General features: G+C 40.8%; 1 protein-coding gene across 1 annotated transcript in view; it reads left to right on the top strand.

Annotated features, from left to right (window-relative positions):
- The window catches only part of PKDCC (protein kinase domain containing, cytoplasmic), a 37,305-nt gene extending 14,045 nt beyond the window's left edge, over window positions 1-23,260 (top strand). The window contains exons 2-7 of the mRNA XM_071548041.1: window positions 1,168-1,290; window positions 4,327-4,598; window positions 8,377-8,456; window positions 9,278-9,385; window positions 19,007-19,180; window positions 22,005-23,260. Coding sequence (XP_071404142.1) covers window positions 1,168-1,290; window positions 4,327-4,598; window positions 8,377-8,456; window positions 9,278-9,385; window positions 19,007-19,180; window positions 22,005-22,090 — 843 coding nt within the window. The 3' untranslated portion in view covers window positions 22,091-23,260. The remainder of the gene's footprint in view (window positions 1-1,167; window positions 1,291-4,326; window positions 4,599-8,376; window positions 8,457-9,277; window positions 9,386-19,006; window positions 19,181-22,004) is intronic.
- Window positions 23,261-24,790: the final 1,530 nt, after the last annotated feature.

Raw genomic sequence — 24,790 nt, 5'->3', positions numbered from 1 at the left:
TAACAGTGTCTCTGTCAGGGTTTGGCAGGGAGTTCATAAAAGCCTTCAGACATTGTCCCACTCCATATAAAGCGAGACATCTCTTCTCCGAAGTCTTTAAATATTCTTGTTGCAAGTATTTGTACAAGTGAAAATCATTCAAATGTCCTCAGAAAGCAAATAAAAGAAACTGGGGCATGTCTGAAATTGCCATTTAAATGTTTTTAAATTATAGAAGCTACTGACAGATATTTTGGAGTATTTGCCCTGCATACTGTACACAGAAGTCCATCAGGTATAGTGAGAGGCAATTTCTGACTGGGAAAAGATAAGTTTTGGCATTTCAATTGCTTTTCAATGTGGTGTGCCATTCAAATATACATTACCACTCAGTGCACAAACAGTAGTCATATGGGAAATGTCATTAAAAGCCATTTTATGATGTCTTTTAAGCATAAAAGCAGTCTTAGTCAGGTATAGCATAGGCCAAACTAACTTTCCTCAGATAGATTTCTGTTTGTGCATTCATGGATATTTTAAATTACTGCTATTTTTCTTATACGTCTGTAGTGGGTTGACCCTGTCTGGATGCAAGATATCCACCAATGCTGCAGTCTCACTCTTTTCTTCAGCTGGAGAGAGTAGACAAAATACAAGAAAGACTTGTGGGCTGAAATAAGGACAGGGAGACATCACTCAGCAATTACCGTCATGGGCAAAACAGACTCAACTTGGGGAAAAATTAATTTAGTTTACCACCAATCAAATCAGAGCAGGATAATGAAAGACAAATCCAAATCTTAAAAATACCTTCCTCCCCTACTTCTCCCTTGCCTTCCTGGATTCCACTTCTGATCAGCACCCTACCTTTTTTCCTGAGCAGTGCAGGGAGATGGGGTAAGGGTGTTTTGGTCAGTTCATCATATGTTGTCTCTGCAGCTCTTTCGTCCTCAGGGAGAGGACTTCTCACACTCTTCTGCTGCTCCAGTGTGGGATCCCTCCCATGGGAAACGGTCCTCCATGAACATTTTGAGTCCTTCCCAAAGCTTACAGTTCTTCATGCACTGCTCCAGCATGAGCTTCCTGCAGGGTCACAAGTTGTGCCAGATAATCTGCTCAAAGGCTCCCTTGGGAATCCGTATGCTGAGATACATTGCACTAATACTGCCTGGTTGTGATTGCTTTCAGCTCTATGGCTATTGCTACCAAGATAGCAACGACATCCCAGACACACTGACAACCATCACTGAACTGGGCTCACCTTTAGAGATGATTCAGCTTTTACAGACTTCCTGGGAGGACAGATTTCGGGTAAGTAACAACTGTTTTATAAGGACTTTTAAGAGAGCGAGGAATACAAAATAATATTATGAAGCAGGGGTTATACACTATTCAGTGCAATTCACATTTATTAAATGTTTGTTTTGCATATGATTGCATCTTGGTTTAGAAACAGTATTTGGCACTCCCTTTCTGCAGTGTTTAAGATACTGTACTATTTTGTCTGTTGATGATATCTAATTGTAATCAGTTACATGGTTTTTACATGATAGCTTCAAACATTTCTTACTTGTTAAAGCTTGGGGCCCAGGCTTTTTGGCATTGAGCATTGTGCTCTGCAACTGGGATTTAAACAATAGAAGGATGTTACATTTCTCTTCTGATCCTTATCATAAGTTTGTTTTATAATTGTTTTCTACTGCTTCCTGCTCTGTTAATTTTTACTGGAGGAAGAGTAAAATGAATGCACACAAATCTCAAACTCAGTTTGTCCACCGCATTGGCAATTTACCAGGAGCATGAAGGTCGCACTTAATTTGTCCAAAATGAAGCCAGACTGCAGCAATGCTTTGATCAGGACAGAGCTGTCTTACTTGTTGTATATTGGGATGTGTTGTTGTCTGAAGTTAACTCCCTAGGATGTTGAAAGGCAGCAGCAGTCTTCATCGAAAACACTTTGGATTGCTTGTCTGCATCTATGCCAGAAAATTAAAAGTGCGCCTGACTGATCTCAAGAGTCAAAACAGCAAGGTGCAGCCCATGTATGTGCTATTGAGTTCTTGCACTCTCTGAAGGTTGCAAGCAGGATGCCTGTCAGAAACGGTCCTTGGGCCATGCTGCCTTCTGGATTGTGTCTGGGGACAGTGTGGGAGAACAGCCTTTGTCCCGATCAGACCTGAACCAGAGACCATGCTAGCCAGTGTGCATGTGGGATTATGTTTCTATGGCCAGGAATGTTCCCTGGCAGAATTTTACTAATATAGCTGGAGCAAGTGCAAAGCTTCAGCTCTCTTTTCCTGAAAGAAGTGCAGTCTTGATATGCGGTAGAGGTACTCGTTAGGGCTCCCAAAATATAGCACCACCTGTCTTGTCTCATCCAGGGATTGCAAACAGTGGACTGTGACAGCAATTACGTACAAAGTAAATGACCAAGAGATATGTTAGATTATGGATAATAAACAGAGAAGTTTCCTTGCAACGTGAGTATTTCCAAGTGAGCAATTGCAAAGGGAGATGAAGGAGAATTAGCTGAAGGTGTTGAGCTGATTCACAGAGGTAGAATTACAGATGAAACCTTCCTGGGACCACTGTAATGAAGTTATGCTCATCAGTTTGTCTAGGATGCAACTAACATAAAGAGGAAGGAAATAAACTTGTGTCTTCTTGATCTGAGAGACTTGTTTGTGGTCCAGTTCTGAAAATGGCTGCATAAATCATGACATTATTCCTACAAATAGTAATTTCCTTGTGTTGAGGAACTCAGCAGTAAGCTGAGTAAGCCAGAGGTGTGTTACAGAGCAAAGCCACCTTCTGTGTGCTTAAAATTTTTGTACAGGGGCATTTGCAGTTGCAGCTGGGTAGCAGGTCTGCATGGCACAGCCTGTCAGGATTGGGCAGAGAGATTGCTGGTGCAGGAGCAGGGGCTTTTTGGCATTTAAGAAAAGGCAATAATTTCAGATAACCGCCTGTGTTTTTATTCAGGACAAATTCTGGGTTTGTTGGCAATTTAAGATAGGTATATTACAGGCTAGTTTGGGATGGATGTGCTTTTACTGTACAGTGTATTTCAGAATGACACATGCATGAGTCCTATGTCCTTCCATGGGGAAAAAAGAGTGGTCAAGTTTGGCATTCCATAACTAGGCCTATCTACACTTGCAAGTATCTCCATGTGAACTGTGGTGTGCTGGAAGTAGGAGAAAAATGTTCTCATCTGGTCAGCCAGGAGAATGACTATGTAGAAGCATGAGATAGTCCTAATGTCCCAGAAGTGACTGTGAGGGATAGTTTCAGATGTGCTCAGCTTTCTTATCAATGATGTGTTTAGGTGTTCCCCCGAGTGCATCATTTATGCCCCAAGATTAAATTTGGATTTGACTACATTAGTGCACGGGCCCTTAGCATTGTATTTTAACAGAAAACAAAGATTATGTATAAATAGTAAAAAACTTGCTAGACTGAGTAAGACCTGTTATTAATTTAATACATAAAAATTCCAGTATTTAACTGGGTTCATATTAATGTGGCATTTGCATTAATAGGTTACATAGTGGATTCTAAAGGAATGTGTCAATTGAAAACAGTTCTCTGGTAAGGGGGCCGAGTTCAGTGTTCATCGAGTTTGCTGTCTAATAACAGTTACTCGAGTTACAAACCTTGAATTGAAAAGTGAAGCATCAGCACAGAGCTGCCACCACAGCCTTGAAGTGGTGCATGAGGGTCCACCAAGGCAGACAGACCTATGTGCTCTATTCTGATGCATGGCGAAGAGTTACGGAGGAGCTGTGGAGCTCCTGTTTCTGGCAATTCTGCCTTTTCTGGCAATTTGCTTCCCTCTCCCCTGGAAAAAAGCAAACATCAGAGGAACCAGTGGAAAAATATCATAAAAGCAGTCAAAAGGCAGGATCACTACAAAGGTAATTCAGAGAGCGTCTGCAGTTGGGGCTCCAGGCACGGGTGCAGGGCGGTCCAGCCAAAATTTCCAGACCTGGAGTTTGTAAAAGAGCAGGATCAGACTGTGTGGTCAAGGCCTGTGTGTAATGTGTTATTAAAACTTAGTGCTTTTTTTCTGTTAAAAGTAAGAATAGCAACAATGAGCCCTGCTTCAAGAATAACGTGGGAAAGCACTGGTAAAGAAACTTATTTTTGTTTCAAGTCTCTCAGGGTTTTACAATCAGCTATGTTAATCCTGTGAAAAATAAGTTGGTTGCAACATTCAGTTTTGAGGATAAGTTATAATGCTTATATTAAGTCATATATTTATGAACATATCTTCAGCTAAAGTGGTTTCATTATATACTTTCCACTGAGAAAATAATGCAAGGTATCCATGCTTTTGTGTTACAGATATGTCTCAGCTTAGTTCGGCTTCTGCATTACTTGGCTCACTCTCCTCTCGGCTCTGTGACATTACTGGATTTTCGTCCTCGGCAGTTTGTGATCGTGGATGGGGAACTGAAGGTGACAGATCTGGATGATGCCAGCATTGAGGAGAGCTCTTGCACCAGTAACAGTGACTGCTTCATGGAATTTCCTGCGAGAAACTTCACCCTGCCCTGTTCGGTTGAGGGACGGTGTCAGAATATGAATGAAAAGAGGAATCTCTACAATGCCTACAGGTACATTATTGGATTAGGTTATAGAGAATGAAGAGTAGGCCTAAAGCTCTGGTATCTTTTATAGTTATTCACATCAGTGAGCACATACTGTCTCAGGAACTACACCCAAGAGTAAGTGAAGCTGTGAGTAATTGTTTCATTTGTGAAAACATGTAGCATTTATAACTTTTGAAAAGTTTTGCATACTCTGAGTGTGATTCACCACTCAGTGGCTTTCAGCCAACACAGAATTAGACTGAATTTTTCACAAAAGTAGAGATTTTCACAGAAGTGAAGCAGAAGCCCTTGTGAAACTGAGGACCCACAAACTCTGTGGTGAGATGATTCTGTCACCTCTTTTTTGGTGTTAGTTAAGAAGGGTCATCACGTGCTTTCCGCAACCAGCTGCATAAAGGGTTGGCAGAGTTACAGCTCCATTTGCATCCTGCACTCTGTCTCAGTGCTCCTCCATGTGCCAGAGCCTACCATGGTAGGATGAAAACAGCCTTAGTGCAGCCATGGGGCTGCTGAAACCACCCTCACTTGCTGACAATCTGGGGTGTAAGCCCCCAACCTTTTAAAACAAGGGCTGGTGTTTTCAGCCTCCCCTCCCAGCCCCATGTCTCTTTGGGCAGGTGCTGGGGTACTCGCTCTCAGTGTCACACTCACAATGGGGGACATGTAAGTGATGGATCACGCTGGACCAGTTAGCCATGCTGAAGAAAGTGTTTAGCTGATGCATCCATCTTTGAAATTTGACTTTAAAGGTGCCTCCAAATTTACAACTAAGTCCTTCTGGGCAGTAGCTTTGTGTTTGTGGTCTTGGCTCTCCCCCCTTGGCCATCGCTGCCTTTTGAGGGCTGTGCAGGATGGTGGGGGAGCAGTGTCACTGGCATTCCAGTGATTCTCAGTGCTCTGCTCCTGCTGCTGCTGCCACTCCATCTGATGGGCACTGCCGGATCTTTTCTGATCCAGATAGGGGGATGGAGATCTCAGAGCACAGCCATAATGGTGTGCTCATTTCTTAGACTTCCCTTTCAAATATCATGCCATTCACTGCCTGCCAGACCACAGTGAGGAGAGGCTGCTCCAAAGAGAGCCTTCTGCTTTGGTCCCAAGGCGCTTGCCAGCATATGTGTTGCATTAGTTGACCACACTGAAATGGGCTGCGCCACATGACAGCCATCTGCAGTTGTGCAGCACAGTATTTAGTGTGTCCTGCAGAATTTTCCATTTCCATTTGCTTGGCTTAAAGATCTTGCTTAGCTTGCTAGCTTTCGGTTAAGACTGTTTTACTCGTCTGGCTAAGAAACCTTTAGTAGGCACCCATCCATTTCGGTCGTAAGTGGGGATATGTCTGTGGTGTGGTGGGCTTGCGGCAGGTTGCTGGTCATGCTGAGGGAAGTGGTCTTTTTCTATTACAGTTTTTAGTAATGCCTTTGAACCACTCACCAGCATATATTGCACACACAGTGCCCCAGTGTTTTCAGCTCCTGCTTTAGCTTAATTCAATAGAGACAGTGGGGTTTTGTTTAACAGTGGATTCATGTTATGGTAGGCTGTGACCACCCATGCTAGGGCATAAGAACAAACCCTATGCACTTGTCTCAGAAGATGACATCCTCACTTCATTAGGAATAGGCTACTAAATTTCTTATTTTCATGGATGTACTCTGTTGCTCTAGGCTTAGAGGTTGCCTTCAATAAAGGATTGCTGGTGCTGTTAGGGAGAAGCAGCAATACGTCAAACAGTGCATAAGCACCTTGTAATTTTAAAACATAGCATGCCCTAGCCTTGAATGCATACTTACTCTATCTAGCTGGTTTCTTTATGAGGTAAATAATTAAAGGAGAGAAAACATTAGGGAAAAACCTCTGCTATGCAAGAACTGGCCCATCTTGACTTTCAGATGGTTACTTCCTGTCACAAATGTGTCTCTGTGGGTTTTCCACCAAATGTTTGGAGGAACAGTTTTCAAAGCACTGAACAATTTTGAAAGTAAGCATAATTAATATTTTCAACTATTAACCAATGGCTGAGAGAAATTCTCCATCACTGAAAATTCTTAAATTAAGATCAGATAGTTCTCAAAAAGAAACAATTTGTAGGAACAAATGTAAAAGGATCTGACAGTGTGTGTTATACAGATCACAAGGGATGCCACTGGCCCTGGAATCAATGAATAACAAATGTTCCTGCAATTAAGTTGTGTAGACGCCAGTGTCTATACATGTCAGAATTTCACATATGGGTGTTTGCATTAGAACAAGTCGTATATATTACTGTAGCCATGGAAAAACAATAACCTTCATTACTTGCTTGCAGCCAGCATTTAGCAACGTAATCAACAGCTACTGAATTTTTGCAAAGAACTATTCCCACTCAGTTGGAGTCTGCTTTAGGGATAATCTCTAAGCAAAAACAGTAAGGTAAAATTTACCAGACGTATTATTCATCACAAATGTTGCGCTGCTCTTCAGATTTATGTATGTATTTATATTGTCTGCTTCATACTCACTATTAAGAAAATTTGCAAAGGGATAATCCCACTGAGGAAATCAAAAATACTATTTTGTAAGGGATGAAAGAGGGATTTACAATTTTAAGGAAATATTCATTTTGTAAGTAGAATGTCAGCTCAATAATACCTGCATCTATGATCAATTTTTCAAATCAGTAACTTTAATTGTTTAATCTGTGCTAATGTAAGGTGTCTGCTGATCTCCCTGAGTATGAGTCCCTGGGGTTTTCAGGGGTGTTTTGACAGTAGGGTCTCCATATATGAAAAAGTGTTTACTTCGCAAGTTAGATGTGAAGCAGGGAAGTTTCCCAGTTGTGTTCCTGTTCTTTTCTTTAGCTAATGTCCAATAGTTCTGTTTATATTGTTGATCATAAGCTGTCCATTTCCATCTTAGGTTTCTATGGTAGTGAGTGTGTTGCAATAGGCAGTAATATTGGCAGAGTAACAGAACTTTAAAGGAAGAATATGAAAATTAAATGTACTTCAAGTAATAGTAAAGGCATATTGTTTTTTCTTTTGTAATTAAAAAATACTAAAGTGCAGTTATGAAGTCTCTTTTCTGGAGATATTCAAAAGCCATCTGGCACAATCCTACGTAATGTGCTCCAAAGAACCCTACATAAGTGAGGAAGCTGGACTAGCTGACCTGCAGTGGTGCTTTCCAACCTTACCCATTCTGTGATTCTGTGTGTGTGATTCTGTGATTGTACTTGTCAGTGAATACTTACATGAATGCATCTCGAATATAGCAAAATGATGAGAATAGAGAGAACATCCTCTATTCCAATGGCGTTAAAAAAAAGAAGAGGGCTTTATCCTGGAAATTAAAGTCTAAGAAAACTGTAGAAAAGAAAATAATAGTAATTTATTTGAAATTAATAGAAATTTGATTTAGGCACTTTCAAGGTTTGAAAAAGAAAACCAACAAACCCAAGACTTCTGGGGTTGATGGCATCCTTTTAGGTTGTTAAAGTATAGATAACTTTGGAAATATTCACAATCCATGAGGCTTCACAGCAAATTGCTGTATTAATGGAACATTTACATGTAGGTACAAGGCAGCCTTGTGTATAACAGCTTAGTATAGGTGTGCCAGACAGCTGTGTGAATAGTCTCAGCTATGTATTTATTTGACTATAGAATATGATTATATTTCCTGAATAGGTCAGTGGCATATAAACAATAGGAATTTTATTCATTGCGATATGCAGGAGTTACTAGACATTTTCAAATTCTTTAAAAAGAAAATTTCAATATGGGTTACTTTTCTGTTGCAGGTTTTTTTTTACCTATCTTCTTCCACACAGTGCTCCATCCTCACTGAGACCATTACTGGATAAGATAGTCAATGCAACAGGTAATCACAATGAACACACAATGCCAAGTACTTCCTTTTTTTAGTGTGACTCCTGTTTAAGATGGGGAGGGTACTATGTTTATGCTCACTGCAGTAGAACCAGATTGTTTTTCTATCCACGATAAAAATGCTTCTGTACAGAGAAGGCAAGAATGGTCCCATACACCAGAGAAATCCCATTTTGAGATTTTACCCCGGGTTCACAGAGAGGTATTTGCTTCATCCTGACACCTCAGCACTGGGGTGAACTGCATCAGAATGTAATTCCTTGTGAGATCTGGAAGAGCTTCTGTCCCTGAAAAGGGAAATTTTAATAATAAAACCCAGGATACTTCCTCACTGCCAGTGATGCTAGTGGTGGTTTACACCTGAGAAGCCAGAGGCAAGTGACATAGATCTTTACTGATTACTAAGGTAGTGCCTTTGAGACAAGAATATTTGCATGTGTCTGTAAATCTGATTTGAGCTTTTTTTCAGCGTGCATCCGAAGGGGAAATTAATGATGCTGGGCTGTAGCTAATTAACAAACAAAGCTTTGGGTTCCCTGTGTTGGCTGAAGTTCATCCCTTGTGGGGAGCTCACCTCAGTGTTTTCTGCTCACAGGCCTGGAGTTCCCAGAAGGATGAGCCAGCCGCTGACATGCCGGGGTCATGTCAGGTGTGGTTTGTGGTAACTCAGGGATTTCAAGTCCACATCACAACACTGACATGAAGCAGAACATGACAGGGCTCTGATGCTTAGGGCTTTATTCAAATGCAACCTTATTTTTTCTTATGTGAGATACTCCTCATCTAACTCATTCTTTTTCTATACTTCTGAAGGAGAACTTCATTGGGGAGTAGATGAGACAGCTGCTCAGCTGGAGAGAGTTTTGAATCTGTATAAGAGTGGAGAGTACCTACAGAACAGAACCCGGATGCCGACAGCTGGTAAAGTGGTCTTTCTTGAATCTTAAAATCAAGACTTTGTCTTTGTTTTGAGGTTTGAAAGGGCAAATGTGCAGTAAATAGGGCTCAGTGGTCCTTGAATTCATGATTTTTTCTGCATTTTGCTTCCTGGGAACTTTCTCAAACCTTTCTGACTAAATGATGCAGCTGGACATCCATAGGTGTGAGCTGGCTGCAATGGGAACAAGGAAGTCCAAAGGGAGCATAGCTGTCCATGATAGATTTATGGCAAATGTGTTTCATCACATCTACACGCTGCTGTTGGGAGTATCAGAGCCTGCCTAAACATATATTGTGGAGAATCTAGTCAAGATACCATAACCCTCCATGGATTTCCTGGGACTTAAAGGAATTTCTTGTAACATAAACACTTGTAGATTGGAAGAATAAAATTTTTACTTCCTTTGCAAGAGAAAAATAGTGTGTCCATCAGTTTCTGCAATAGAACAAAAAAGAAAAAAAAAGGACAAGATGAAAACCAAGTTGCATAATAGTATCTTTTTCATAAAATCTCTGCAGCTAGTCAAGCTGTGATACAAAGCGATGCATATTCTTCCTAGGATAGCTGCAGACGTGAACATGTGAAAGAAAATTATATGTGCTGAAAATGTCTCTTAAGTTCATCAATTGTAAAATCTGTTTTGCAAATTATTTTTGTGTACATACAATATTCATGTCAAACTGTCAACATAATTGACTACAGGTTGATAGGAAAATTATGGCTTTGCTGCAAAAGCTCAGTAAAGGGGGAAAGATGGGTTCTAAATGAAGATGAATGTTGGCACAAGGGGTTTGAAAAGTTCAGTGAAGCATTTACTCAGTGAAAGAGATACAGGAGCCAAATTCATTCTGGTCATAGCACTGTTAACCTCAAAGGACCATGATACCAGGGATGAATTTGACCCACTTTCCAGAATAATTAAGTATTTATTTTGTTGTAAAATTGACAGGAAAATTTTTGCAGGTGTTCATTTAACTTTCTAATTTTCAGCTTTTCATCACAGTCTGTGCTGAGTGATGGCTGTCAACACAGCAAAATTATTTTCAGCAGTACAATCAATAGTACAAACACGTCCTTTGTTGAAGAAGTGCCAGGAGGGCTGAAGTTGTTGTATGGTGCTGGTTGATTCCAGATCTAACTGCTGTATCAGGACAAGATGAAGTTTTGAATTTTAGACGTCTGTCATGGTAATAAAGAATCTCCAGGAGAGAAACTTTGGACACTGTTAGTAAATGTAACAATGCAGGTTTCTACTGATACGGAGCAGAGCTACATGTATATTTGGCTACTGTAATAATTACACATTTTTCTGTTAGTTTATTTCTGTAGAGTCCTGGATAATACAACACAGAATCTGCTACCTGTGTACATGGTTAGTGGTACTGTGCTCTGCAGGAGCCCTTTTTATTTGTTTGACACTGCTCATAGTCTTAGGCACTGTACAATGTGACCAAAGATACTGAAAATTCATAGATTATTTATGTGACATATTTGGCTAATTTACATTTAATACCTTGAGTGTAATATTGAATTTCTTGATAGAAAAATGTTCTCAACCAATAGCAAGCCTGAGGAATCGGGTATTCTACTGGAAATTATGCTTAAAAGAGATGTGTTCTCAGCCAGCACGCATTTAAGATGTGCAGACCTGTTTCTTGTTTGTTCTAAGGCTGCTTTAACCAAACAGAAGAGGTGTTGTAATTTATTTCTATTTTAAGGCTCCCTTTGTTTGTCAGAAAAGTATGAAGAAGTCAAATCATGAGGGTTAAAATACGCCTACATACCCGTTTGTATAATTTTTATCTCAAACATGCTCTTTCTTCAACTGATACTTGACTGGTAATATGCTGGAATTAATTTGTAATATTTTCAATCTAGAGATTATGGAATAAGAAATTATTCATTAGAAATTATCCAGAGATAATGGAATAGCCTGTGAATGAGAAGCAGTTCAAGCAATCAACCTCTTCCACTGGCAGGACCCTCCTAGTTGAGGTGACATCCTGACCACCAAAGCCAAGGCTGAACAGCTGAGCAGATTGAATATTTTGTTTAAATCTTGGTGAGTAGTTGAGGGGTAGACAGCGATGAAAGAGAACAACTGTGATACTTTCCCAAGCTGTCAGCCGAGGTCCTGCTTTGGCCCAATTTGGAAAAAAAGTTAAGATTTCAGGATTTTATAAAATGTTTTCCACATTGCTCTCAGCATAATGAAAGCTCAAGGAATGTGTGTTTCAACCCAGTGCTAAGTTAAGATAAAACTAGAGATGATCATTTGGTTCTCAGAGCAGGTCACTCATATGCCAGTGTGCCAAAATCGAGGAGGCACAATTTTGCATCAATTTTGCTCCAGACGATGGAAATCTCAAGGATTTTGGCTCTCACAAATAGTAGAAATGACAAGAGTTGCCAGTCTCCTGGCATCTAAAAGTTTGTGACAAATTAAGACCTTTCTGGTGTATAATCTATTTTGGAATCCTAAAAACAGAACTGGAAGAGAATTCAGATCCAAGAATTGCAAGGGTTTGTTTTGTTTTTGAAAAGAAACTCTACAGAGGGTTCAGGTAATGGTGCTTCAGAATTGTCTTAGGTCTAAATGCTTGGAATTATGCATTGACTTGGATAGAGCATTGTACATTCATACTAGAAAAGAGGAGATTATGATCTTGGGCAAGGGATCTAAGGCTGTAACTAAACCATAAACTTTGAGGAGACAGTGTGTTATCTATCTGAACTTACATTTTTGAAAGAAAGACCTCCTTCTGTGAACACCATAAAGTGGGAAAGGTGATATTGATAAACCGTAGGGAAGCGACACGAAGAAAGTTCTTGTCAGCCCTAGTGTTCCCATAAAGTTTAATAAGATGACATAGTCATATTACAGAAGGTCTTGGATATTAAGCTTTCACTGTGCTTCTGTTGTAAAGATTTTATAGTGCTGTAAATTATATTATGCTCTGGACTTTGGTTTAGTATCTTAGAGTAGAGGTGTGGGAGACATTTGATAGCTATGTATGTGTTCTGCAATCATAAATCACACTACTGTTAATGTTGATGTAGGAACATTGCAGTGTTTAAAAAAACACCATGAACAAATACTTTTATATTCCGATGACTGTTGGCCTCTCTTGCTGGAATCCAGAAGAATGTGAATTAAAACAGGAACAATGTATTTCTTCGGACATATGTTATCTAAAAATGATTAAATCATTCCATTAATTATTGAGATTAAGAAGGCTATAAAAAACATACTGATGTTCATCAGTAAAGTCATGCCCCAGGATCAACATTTTTATTACTTCAATCAAGTGACAGTGATTTGTATCAACTGAGTATCTGGCTCTTGAGCTAAGCCCCAGCCCTTCAGTTAACTAAGAATTTACTCAGAAATGCATGAAATCAGCTAACACTAGTAAATTGGATAGCTTTGTTATTCATTAAAGCTAATAGATGACCCATTATTAGGTCTGGGGGTGTGCAAGCACACAGAAAGGCGTAATTAGCTGCTGTTGTTAGCTGAAAGTACATTCTTAAAGCTAGAAAAGCTGGAAGTCTGGACATAAAGCAAAGACACTGTTTTCCTTTGTCTCAAGATAATTTGGCAGGATTTTGCTGTATGTAAATATTTACAGTACAACAGTGTTTTGAAAAAAATATTCTGCAGGGTCACTATAGCAACCTGCTTAGGAAATTGTAAATCCACCCAAGAATTATTGAAATTGGGGAGGATGTGTGTCTCTGCACGTCTGTGTGAGAGAGAGAAATTTTGCAAGGCTGCTGGAATATTGTTGGAGGCAGTTTGTATATCCTATCGCAGGCGGCAATGTGAAGGCTAGAAATATGCTGCTGATGGTGCTTGAAGGCTCAGCTGGGAACTTGCAGCAGCCCAGTCCTTGCAGCCCAGATTCCTGCTTTATCTGGCACTTGTGCCTTTGGTGTTCCTTTCCCAGAGACCTCAAAGCTGAAGGGTAAAGGTCCACAGGGTTGCACGCACAGGCTGAAAGTCTCTCTCTACACCCTGTCTTGAACCCTGCCTTCTTTCACATCAAGAGCTGGGCAATTCCAGCACACAGAAGAATACAGGGGCAGGTCCCTTTGCACCCATATGGCACTGGCAGTACAATGGGGCTGTGTTACTCACATCCATCTCCACCATCATGCAAATCATTTGCCCTGTTTGCTGAGCAGCATGTTCTGCTGTTGCCAAACTTCTCCAGCAGAATGCATTCTGCTGAGGTCCTCAGTTCCTATACAGAACTCTAAAGGCTGACTATCTTTTATAAATCCCTTAGGCATCTGCTTTTGAGCTTAATTACCATGCACACATGACCGTAGACAACTTTAGGCTTGTCTACCATCAAGCATCATTTTTTGACTAGTTGGGCCAGATACAGCATATAAGCATTGGTAGGACCATTTTGGGCTACCTGCATTCAGTAAATCAGTGTGTGCCACAGAGGTGGCTGTAAGTACAGAGCAGCTCCTCAGCCCCGTGAGCGGCCCTGGGATGTGGGGCATGAAGCAGAAAAAGTGCTCCAGCTGTGTCATGTTAACAGGAATAAAATGTAGGAGAACATGTAGTTCTTCTCCTTATTTATTTGTGTTTCAGTGACAGCCTGCATACTGATTTAAATATGGCTCTACTGTAAGCACAATAGAAATGCTTAAAAACAGACAAGCCTCACTTCGCTTCCAGCTTGCATGCGGGAAACAGCCAAAGGATGGAAATACTCACCAGAGAAACAGGGCTATCTCCCAGTCTGACAGTAAACCCATGTCCTGGCTGCCCAGCCTGTCTTTCCAAACAGTTGGGATGCGTCAGAAATGATTGAAAGCAGAGACACATGGGATACGCCTACCATCTCGTTTTCTCAGACATACCAAAAAATAGCTTTCCATAGCAAACTGTGCATGGGGCTTTGTACAGCTTGTGTTCAGAAGCAAGTTTAAAACTGAGGTTTTAAAACATGAGGAAAATTTCAGCATAAAATGAAGCCTACTGAAAACATGAGTATATTATTGTCTGTTTAGGATGTGATTCTGTTCTCCATAAGCTCCCTGAGAATCGGAGAGGACTGTTTGTGGAGCAAAACATTGCTCAGTACCTTTTTGCTGATATTGGCAAGATCTTTCTGCTTACATGTAAGCAAAGCAATTAAAGGCAATTCCAAAGTCAACTGCCAGAGTTTTGAGAGTAGAGGAAAAAAGGAGGGAGAAAAAGGAGTAATGTGATTTCTCTCTCAAGGATGAACATTGCTATGTCTATATCACTGACCCACAGTGTATTGGCAGGTGATAACTAGAAAAGAAAACTGGGCAAATCTCCAACAAGTAGCTGTAGTTGGTAGTAAAAATGCAATCTGGCTGCTGTGGCTGAAATAAACGGTCATTAGGACTGATTAAAGTCAGATTTAGGGTGATTCAGACAGGCTAAAAGGGGGAAACCACAGGCGGTTTCACATAGTTTATTATATACTTGCGGAGATCTTTATGTGATTCAGTCTAGTACAGTGAAAACGAGTGTGTTTATAGATTGTAGTCGGCTTTGGAACAATGCAGGTAATTTTTCTTGGGAAAATATTTAGAATCAGAATTTAAAGCATTGGCTTTCTTTTACTGCTGTTGCACTGGTTAGTGATGCTGCAAATTGCTTTTAAAGATGCCTCTCTTACTTGTCACAAGAAGTGAGCTTGGTTTGAGTATCACTGTGGCCATCTAAGAAGATTTTGGCCTGATTATAGCAGTGTTTTGATTGATCACAACAAATTTTTAAAAATATTTTAAAACTATGAAAAATATCACAAAACAAAACTTTTGAGGATTGCTCAGATTCAGCATAGCAAGATATTTTAAAGGTTAAAAATGTTTACAGGTTAGAAAAATGTTTTGCAGTAGGATTTATTTGTGTATCTGTGAGCTTCTGTATTAGTTCCCATATGTTAAGCTGGAGTATATCCATTGTAAGAGACATCAAGCTTACTGCATTGCATTTGTTTGCTTCAATCCTCACAAAATTAGTAGATGGAGGAAAGGATTCTTCTTCTGTTGTGATACAAGTAGGAACACCTTGCATTTCTCTGATCTATTCCTTGCTATTACCTTGATAGACTTTATGTAGTCTGTGTCAATCTATGTGTATGTATGCAAGAGTGTAAATTTATGGCTGCATTTATAGTATTAGACAAGCATTTATTGGTTTTAAACACCATTAGTCTGGAAATCGACCAGAACTTTGACCTTTTTATGATGTGATTTACTGCCGTGAGCCTTCAAATTCCAAGGACTCTATTTAAGCAAGTTTCGGGTCTTGACAGGACAAAAACCTGAGCTGGAGCTGTCTTTAAACCATTGGAGTATTGCTTCATCGCTCAGGTAACTGCACTACAGTGTCCAGGATGATAATTTAAAGGTGTAGGGGAAGCCCAGCTCTCCGGAGGGCTCGAGCTAATGTTATTGCTGGGGCACATCTCAAGGGAGGAGCATCCTTCAGGAGGGTACTTCTACTTCATGTGAGACAAGTGACTTTCTTTATAACTCATACACATAAGAGCTAAAGGTTCAGCTTCCTAAATTGTCACTGTGCAAGCAAGAGATTTCAGAGGTCCACTGTGTAAATGGGCAAGGCAGCTACCTTGCTCTCTTTGAGAAAGAGTGCGTTTTGAAGAGAAATGCAGTTTTCACAGACCAGCCCTTGGCTGGTGTTGCAATGAATTTTCTGATCAGTTCTGACTGTAATAGATTAATAGGAGATCCTGTATTGGCTTTCGAGGGCATTGGGAGTGCCTGGCTGGTTTGGGAGCATGAACCAGGGTGCATGGCCATCATTTGTCCTGCTCTCTGCTCCTTGTGACTACTTTCCCATCGGGATGCTCGCTGCTGTCTGCCATGGAAGTGAGGAGAGGAGCTGCCTTCCTGCCTTTCCCCTTCACTGCATCCTGCTTGCCTCCCTGCAGGCAGTATAGGCAGGAGACTCAGAACCCCAGTCTGTAGGCATTCAGTGGTCTGTGCTAGTTTGAGGGCCTGCTAAAAGCTGCCTTGGTGGAGCCCATAGGACTGAGTGCTTTCACTTGGACTCCAGTGGCTGCATTTTCACCTGACTGCTGCTTGATGATCTCACAGCCAAAGGAAAATGCTCTGTGCACTGTGGGTCATGCTGCTGTGTACCTGTTCTGCTACCCTGTTCCCATGAGTTGTTGGAGATGGTTGTGGCTTTCCCTCACATACAGACTGGCAGGGAGGAGTAAGGAGAGTAGGGACTCTGCTGCGTGGTGAGACCATCCTCAGTACTGGCATGGCTGTTTCCATCCTCTCTTGCACCTGCAAACCAGGGTCCTGCCATCACTGTTGTCATTATTGCTGGCCCAACTCTGTTGGTTAATATGTCCAAGCTCCCCAGATGATTTACCAGCCTGGTCACCTTGAAAAGTCAATGGAAAGGGAGAACTTTATCTCCTACCTCTGACAGAGCCTCAAGTCATGTAAATTATTGCTGCTCTTTTGAAGTCTGTTTGCATCAGCCAAGAGCCTAACCCTTGACAGCTGTATCAGAAGCAGTGGTGAGAAGAAAGTGCTGTAGGTCTATTAAGAACATTATTTGTACTCAGAAGAATTTAAGGTCAGATGATAATTCAAAATAAGGATCTTGCAGATGGGCTTCTCCCTTGGGTGGAGAAAAATACCTCATGTGACATGAGGTGGCTCTGCTTATTGACATGGTGGCATGCTAAGGGATGCTGCAGCTCCTTCCCATCCCCAGAGCAGAGCCTGTCAGACTCTGAAAATGCTGTCAGGTAGGGCTAAACATGTTCTCTGCTAGTGCAGAGAATCAGGCTAATGCCTCATCTTCTGCTGCCACAGCAAGGATGATCATTCTGTGAATGTCCTCAGTGGTATAGGGCTTGGAGCAGTGCAATGTTAGGTGACACTTATGTTGTGCGCAAAGAGGAGTTGTGAAAAATCACATTTTATATCCGGTCAACATGGCATGTATGCTAATACAAATGGTTACATATAGTGCTAAATACAGTGAATTGATTTTTCTGCTTTTAATGTGTGCACATAATTTTACTGACCTTGACTGTGAGGTACGAATCAACACTCAGCAGTTGCTATATGGAGATAAGAGAATATTATTCTGTTACATTTGACTGTTGTTACTTTGCAGTTGATACAGAAATTTGAAAAAAAGGGACTTTACCCATCCAACCTATAGCAGTTTGATTTATGCTCTGATTTTTCTTCAGAAGAAATGCATATATATTTTTGATGGAGTACTGACCATTTGTAATGTGGAACTACATTTTGATATCTTTTTTCTCTTCTTGTGCATGAATCTGCATTTTGTGAATTAAGAAAGTTTTTTAACTTTTGATTTAACTGGGACACGATCAGCTCCGATTTTCCGTCTTGTTAGGAATGTTTCTTGTGGTACTTCTAATGAGCCAAGGCTTAAAATAGAATGCATTTACTACATTTGTTTCCCACTGTTCAGCCTGTGTGGTGTGAATGAGCACTTGCGGATGTGTACTTCTTTTCCCAGTTGAAATACTGACAGTTTGGAGTAGTAGACACACTCACTTTTGACTTGGTGTTGTTTGTACAATGTGCTGCATGAAATATTAGCAGGCTGAATCAGCAAAGTCAGGCAGAAAATGCCTGAACCAAAGTAACTTAAGAATAGGCTGTGAGTCAGGGTACATGACTCTGGTTTCCTTAATAGCTAAAACTAGAAGAAATATATAATGTATTTAGTTTGTTTTGATAGGACATGGAGGGGAGAGACAGGAGGGAACCATTAATTTGTGCATCTGGATGCTAAGTAGAAATGTTTATGAATGATTAGTTGTATTTGCTGATGCATTCATTAGAGAATTCCCCATCAGTGGCTGGGAAAGTGAGAGGGGCTGTGAACAGAGAACAAGAGGCAGCTCATAAAGGCAAGTGAGACTGAACGGCAGCCAAGGGAGAGGAGCAGTCGGCGGGGCAGCGTGGAGGCGCTGGGCGAGGACCGCGCTGACATGCTCCTGCTACTTTTTTCCTCCCCTTCTCTTCAGAGGCCCATCAAGCGACTCCTCTTTTGTCCTAATCTGAGCAAGCAAAAAAAGTTTGCTTAATTAAAAGCCTGTCTTTTCTTCCTACTCTAAAGGAGCTGAAGAAAAATAGCATGCTCTTCTGAGGGAGAGGGAGGGCTGGGAACGCCTGGGCAGGTCTCACCCCGACAATCCCACTCACTGTTGAGAAGTAGGACAGTGAGTCAGTTCATTCAAGTGGATGCTGTTTATTCAATGGGACATTCTTCCTGTAAAACTCCTAATAAAACCGAAGCTTCGCCTACTCTGTTGCGAAGGAGAAAGGGTTTTGTGTGCAGACTGTTTATTTACAGACACTTTCTGGAGAAAAAGATGAGAAGGAGAAAGGAGGAAAGGAAAAGGAAAGTAAGGTGCAGAGTTATAAACATGTTTGGTAGTAAAACAGGGCTGGTACAGTGTAACCCATCAGCTTTTGCATCATATATCCTGCTCCTAAGTTGTTACAGTAAACCTTGTCTATTAAAACCAAGTTGTTTGCTGGAGTTTTCAAAACTTTGCTCTGGTTATTTGCAGAGTACAGACGGGTGCCTGAAGCTTTTATTCCTGATGAGAACTACAGATGCTGGCCATCTTACCATCATAAGGGCTGCCTCCTCTCCGTGTTTGACGTCAATGAAGCCATTGAGATCTGTGACAGCTACTCCCAGTGCAAAGCTTTTGTCCTAACTAACCAAACAACTTGGACAGGTAAATCATGGATGCTGTGGAGCAGAAAGCAACAACTGAGTCACCTATTCTGTCTGCTTTAAGTGTTTTTAATAGAGTTTGGAGTGTGTTGTGCTGGACTGTGGGAGTCACAGGCAGCATCTAAAGGTAGGGTCATTTCTGGAGCTTTAGCTGAGGCAGTTTCATTTTTGGTGAGGTTTTCCTTTGCCAGCTGTTAGAGGAGCAGAAACCTACAGACAGGCTCACGGGAGCTGGCACTAGAGGGCTACAGCATGAGGACCATGGTCCATAAGTTACCAAACCACAGGATCTGAAATTTTATTTTAAAACACAGCTGCAGTAAAAAACCTGTGACCTGTTTCCAAGTTAAATGTGCAGGATATGGTCTAACATCCGGATTTCAAGAAATCTTTCTAATCCATATGGTTGTTGCAGTGTTACACAAAACCAAACAGGTTCTGTACATCTAGGTGGGACTTCCCAGCTGTGTCAGAGATGCCTTGGTGCTGGTAGGAACACTGCTTCTAGTAGTAGAGCTTTACCTAGGGGACAGTGAGAAAGAAGTGTTTAAAAAACAAGGTGGAAGAGAAAATAGAAGAGGAAATAGAAGTAGAAAAAGTAGAAGTAAGTGTGCAAGTGGAAGTGGAAGTAGACCTTACAGTGGAAAATCCCATTTGCAACCAGAACTCATTTTCTTGTCTAACAGAATACACTTATTGAAGAGAGGAATACATTTTCCAAAAGGTCTGTGGGCCTGGCAGTCCCAGTGTGGTTCCCCTGAAGGCAGGCAGGTGGTCGGTACCAGTTGACATCAAACTTAAAATTGGCCCTGGCTCATGTCTTCTGCATCAGGCCTATGCCTATTCAAGCAACTCCAGAGCAATCTGAGAAACAAAAATGTTATAAGTCTCTGCTAAAAATCTCCAGTAGCTGCAGCTCCAGAGTGGCTGAGGGTTCCACTGCGTGCCCACAAGAGTTGCACAGCCCTGAAGCCCACAAAGGTAGACGAAAAAGACATTTTTCTGCCTATGAAATACAGAGGACCAGATCCATGCTCTTTCATAATCTCCCAAGATAAAACCTGCACTGAAATCAGTGTGAGTTTTTTCTCCTGTAGTGGCTAGTTGTGGACACGAGGTCTGTTACCATCCTATTGACTGTGCTGTGCTGTCTACACACACACACATGGCTGTTCCCTGCCTGCAATTGCTGTTTTCTGCTGGGGTCAGGTCAGCTTCTATGTCCCTGCCTTTGAGAGGAAGGGTGGCTGATGCTGGCTCAGCCTTAGAAAAACTGATTGAAGTCCTTTCTCTGCCCGACTTTAGTGTGGCAAGTCATTTAGGCTTGAGACACAGTTTTGTGTCTGTGCATCTGCGATCACAACATGTCTGAACCTCCAAGTGTCAAGGTCTACCCTGTGTGTAGTTGGCTGCTTTAGTTAGTGCTTAGTTGAGCAGCAGAAATACTACAGCTGGGCTTACATCCAGGCCTAGCAGGTCCCTGGCTCTGAAAGCGTCACCAGCGAGTAGAAACTTTGAACAATTCATCCTTTTCAGAGTGTTTCAGGCAGCCTACTGCTATGTTTTTTGCATTTTTTTGTGTTTCTGAGAGGTGTGAACAGAGACTTCTGTGGAACTTGGAAAAAACTGATTTATATTAACCCTGGCTGTGGCTAACCAGTGACGACTAGGTCATTGTGTCAGACTATCTGTAGTCAGAATATTAAGGTTAATTAATACAATAAAAAAGTAATTATTCTGGTACAGGGAAATTCATAGGAAGTTTAGAGAAGCTCCTGTCTCAGGTTACAGTATTAAATGGGACTTGGTAGCAATATTTCTAATCTTACTTACCCTTTGGCATATGGATCATAATGCATAAGCACTTTTAAGTCCCTGAAACCTACAGCTCAGAAATTTGCTCAGTGATTGAGGCATCCCATGTGCCATGTGATACTTTTAAAGAAAATAGCATTATGAGAGTCCCCTAGAGGGACAGGCTAGGAGCAAATAACATTTGCTTTTCTGAAGTTTAGATAGAGGGAAGGCAGAGATAGAACAGATGTGTAAAGTACCTCTGTAGTCTTTGCTGCAGGGAAAGGCAATGATGATGCAGGTCTGAGGGGCAGCAGGAGCTCATTGGGAGGCAGGGATGTGAATAAGGTGCTAGGTTGGTAAGTGTGGGGAGATACAAAAACAATGCTGTGGCTCACACAAATAGAAAAGTTTAGTTTCCACTAGCCGTGGATGTATGTGTGGTAGGTGCCTCACACTTCCCAAGCTGTTACCGCTTGCTGCTGCTTTTTGTGTGAGAAGCAGAAACCTTGTTCCAGGTTGTTTAAAGCCCCGAGCTACAAAGTAATCAGCAAGAGCTATTTTGGAGAAGATCATGTTGAATATCGATTGCACCAATCAGTTTTGTAAATACTCAAGTGTGCAAATACCATTCTGCTTTTGTACAATCAAATGAATGTCCTTCATTTAAGTCCTGAACTCAAGCCTGCTTTTAATGGTGGGAGAGTCTTAAAATACTTTTTTTTTATTATTGAAATTTATGTTAAAGTGTTCAAACCTTTCCTTCATTTACTGTGTTAGCTGTGCACAGCTGTATCTGGACCATAATTAGGTAAGAGTAAACATGTTGAAAACAGGGGTAATTTGGTGTCATTTTAGACAAAAGTATTTTAGGTTTATAGCAGCTGAAGTTAAGAGAGAGTTCAGTCTTGCAATGCCTGAAGAGTGCATGGATTGATGTAGGATTTGAAAATGTTAGTATTTTGACACAGGCAACCTTTTGCTCACTTTTATGTATTTTTTCCTTTTCACCCCTTTCCTATTCAATGCAGGTCGGCAGCTTGTCTTCTTCAAGATGGCCTCAAATCATATTGTGCCTGATCCTGACAAGATAACATATGTGAAGGTGACAGACTGACACCGAAAGTGGCTCAGTCTGACATGTGAGTGATAAGAGCTGTTTGTGTATAAATATAGGCAGCTGTTAGGTAGAAGATGGCTGTGGCCGGAGAAATAATTGCACTACTACTCATTCTAATCTATAGAGTGCTAAAGGAAACTTTAAAGATAAAACCTGCATGACCAGGATGAATGTGCAATAAAAAAACATTTTGAACATGTGATTAAAGAAAAAAAAGAGAAAAAGGAAAAGCAAAATACAAGATATGATACACTGTTAGAGTATAATTTTGGTTTTAAATCACCTGGCAGCTCTGGCTTTTCCAACCAAGGTTACCATAACATTTCTGAAATATACGTGTGTGTACAGGGATGAAAGTTGATAATTTCTATAGTCTGTATCCTCCACGCTGATATTTATTTGGGCACATACAATCACAACAGAGTAACTGAAGCGTGTCAGTTTGTATGCTGGATAGCAAACATTACTGAGGACAATCAGCATTTATGTTTAAACCTGTCGTATATGCAGTGCCGGCATATTTGTCAAAAGAAAGGAATTGGCTGTGTTTAGATTTGTGAGACTGAAACTAATTTTCATTTTGGTTCCAATGTTATCATAAAGTTTCATTTTTAATTTGAAAGAGCCATTTTGTAGATCTAGCAAATCACATAAGCATATGAATAGTCCCCACTGAAAGGGTAGGGACTTACCCAAGTGCTTTACAGGATGGGCCTAAGCATATGCTTACAATTAAGCCCGTGCTTAAGACTGTTGTTGAATCAAGTTTGAATTGTTCAGGAAGCCACATCTTTGACAGACTGGCAAAGTAGTCCAGCTGGTGGAACAGTACTAATTGAATTACTATCTTGCAGTTATTCGTACTTTTTATCATCAGGTCCTTGGTTTTCTAAGGCATCGCTTGCTAATTCTTAGAGTGAATGAAGTAAATGACCTTAATGATGTCAAATCAACGCTAGCCTTAATTATATATAAAAAGCGTCTTACAGGCATGGTGTGTCTAGAGAATTTGCTTTCAGTGAAAGCAATAAAGTAAATGCTAAAGTGACCAATGTCATACTGTTTTGTAGTTTGTACAGTCAGGAAAAAATGTGCTTTTGTTTTTCAAATGGTTTATTTTTGTAAAAAAAAAAAGTAAAAGATAAATAAAATTTCTTTTATTCTTGATTTTTTGTGTGTGTTTCAAATAAATGCCTAAATCTAGTGAAGACTTGTACATAATGTATTGTATGTAAACTGAGACCTGGGATATTTTTTCTAGCAAGAACAGAGGTTGTTCCGGTGGCTCCCAGTGAAGGGTCTGTTTTTGGGGTACTTGGTGGCTTTGTCTACGTGGTTGCCTGTCACAAAATGAGTAATAGTTAGAAGACAACAGTCGAGCAGCCTTTCCTACTCTGCTTTGCACTCTGCTAGTACCAGTCTTTTAGTATTTAGAAGTGGCAGTGATGAGAGCAGAACCTGATGGAAATGCTTGCTGGGCTAAATGGTGTATTTTCTTTACCCAGGAGGGTCAGGGAAGGAGAGTAGCAGAGCCAGGGAAACCAGGCACCAGTGTGACTGTGCAGGAGAGATGTTCTGACAGTGACACCATCAGCAGCGAGTCTTGTCTCACCACAGTTCCTCTGAGGTCACTGATACCCTAATGGCTCCTGGCAATTGACTGAAATGACATGTTGTAATGGCTGTACCTCACAAATTATCAAACTCCCAGCTGTAATAGCTCAGCTGATTGTGTCGCCATGCACTTAGGAACCCATCAATCATACTGTGGTAATAAACAAACACTACAGATTCCTTTAAAATTGCTACATAAATCATGCCAACACATACTGCGCAGTTCATTGAGGTGATATGGGTTGTTGGCACTGAGGTGCTGGTGTGTATTTTGAAAGTCTTTAACCTCCTGTGATTTCCTTCCCATTAAGAACTGTACTTTTCCGAAAATGCTCAGGATTTAAAAACAATGTGAACACTTAAATTGTTTAGTTGCATTCCTACATAAAATCCCCAACCTTTAAAAGAAAAAGAAAGTGTCCAGGACAATTCTTTAATGTTGTAGTCAGGTAACTTCAAAGAGTTTCACTCCATCACTTTTTGCACACTAGAAAAAATGCCTCAAGTTAGGAATTGTTTATTATCCATACAATTAAAAAAGTTGCCAAACCAATTTACATCGGCTTTTGCAAAACAGTAAGCAAGAAAGAAACATAGCTGTGAGCCAAGAGGCTGGATTCTAAATTGCAGTGGTAATCAACTTTATACGGACAGGTTTATAATTCTGAGAGTAAGGCTTTCCAGTGGAAATTATTAAAATCTTAGTAGGAGAGGTGTGATACTACAATAAGGGAATTTAACAGCTGTAATAAGCACTGGTAAAATTCTGTATGTGGAGAAAGTGACGTTGGCAGCAGTAGGTCTGATTCAGTGAAGTGCCTGATTGGCACCCATGGCATGGGAACCTCTGAGAAGCCACAGAGGAGGAGTAGGAGTAGGAAGCAAGACACAAAGTAAGTTGGCAAGTCTAGGCCAGTCAGCCTGGGACCTGCTTCGTGTTTTCTGTGGAAAAGGTGTTTATGTCTGGTTTTCCCCCTAAATTTTTGACTGTTTTTTACATTTCCTGGCTTTCTCAAGCCACAGGGTAGAAATATGAAAGAAGACACCCACAGGGCTTTGAATGACTGATATCTGCATCACGTG

Source organism: Pithys albifrons, chromosome 2 (genome assembly GCF_047495875.1).
Source record: "Pithys albifrons albifrons isolate INPA30051 chromosome 2, PitAlb_v1, whole genome shotgun sequence".
NCBI lineage: Eukaryota > Metazoa > Chordata > Aves > Passeriformes > Thamnophilidae > Pithys > Pithys albifrons.
Note: the sequence above shows the minus strand (reverse complement) of the source record. Positions and strands in the feature narration are given on the sequence as shown.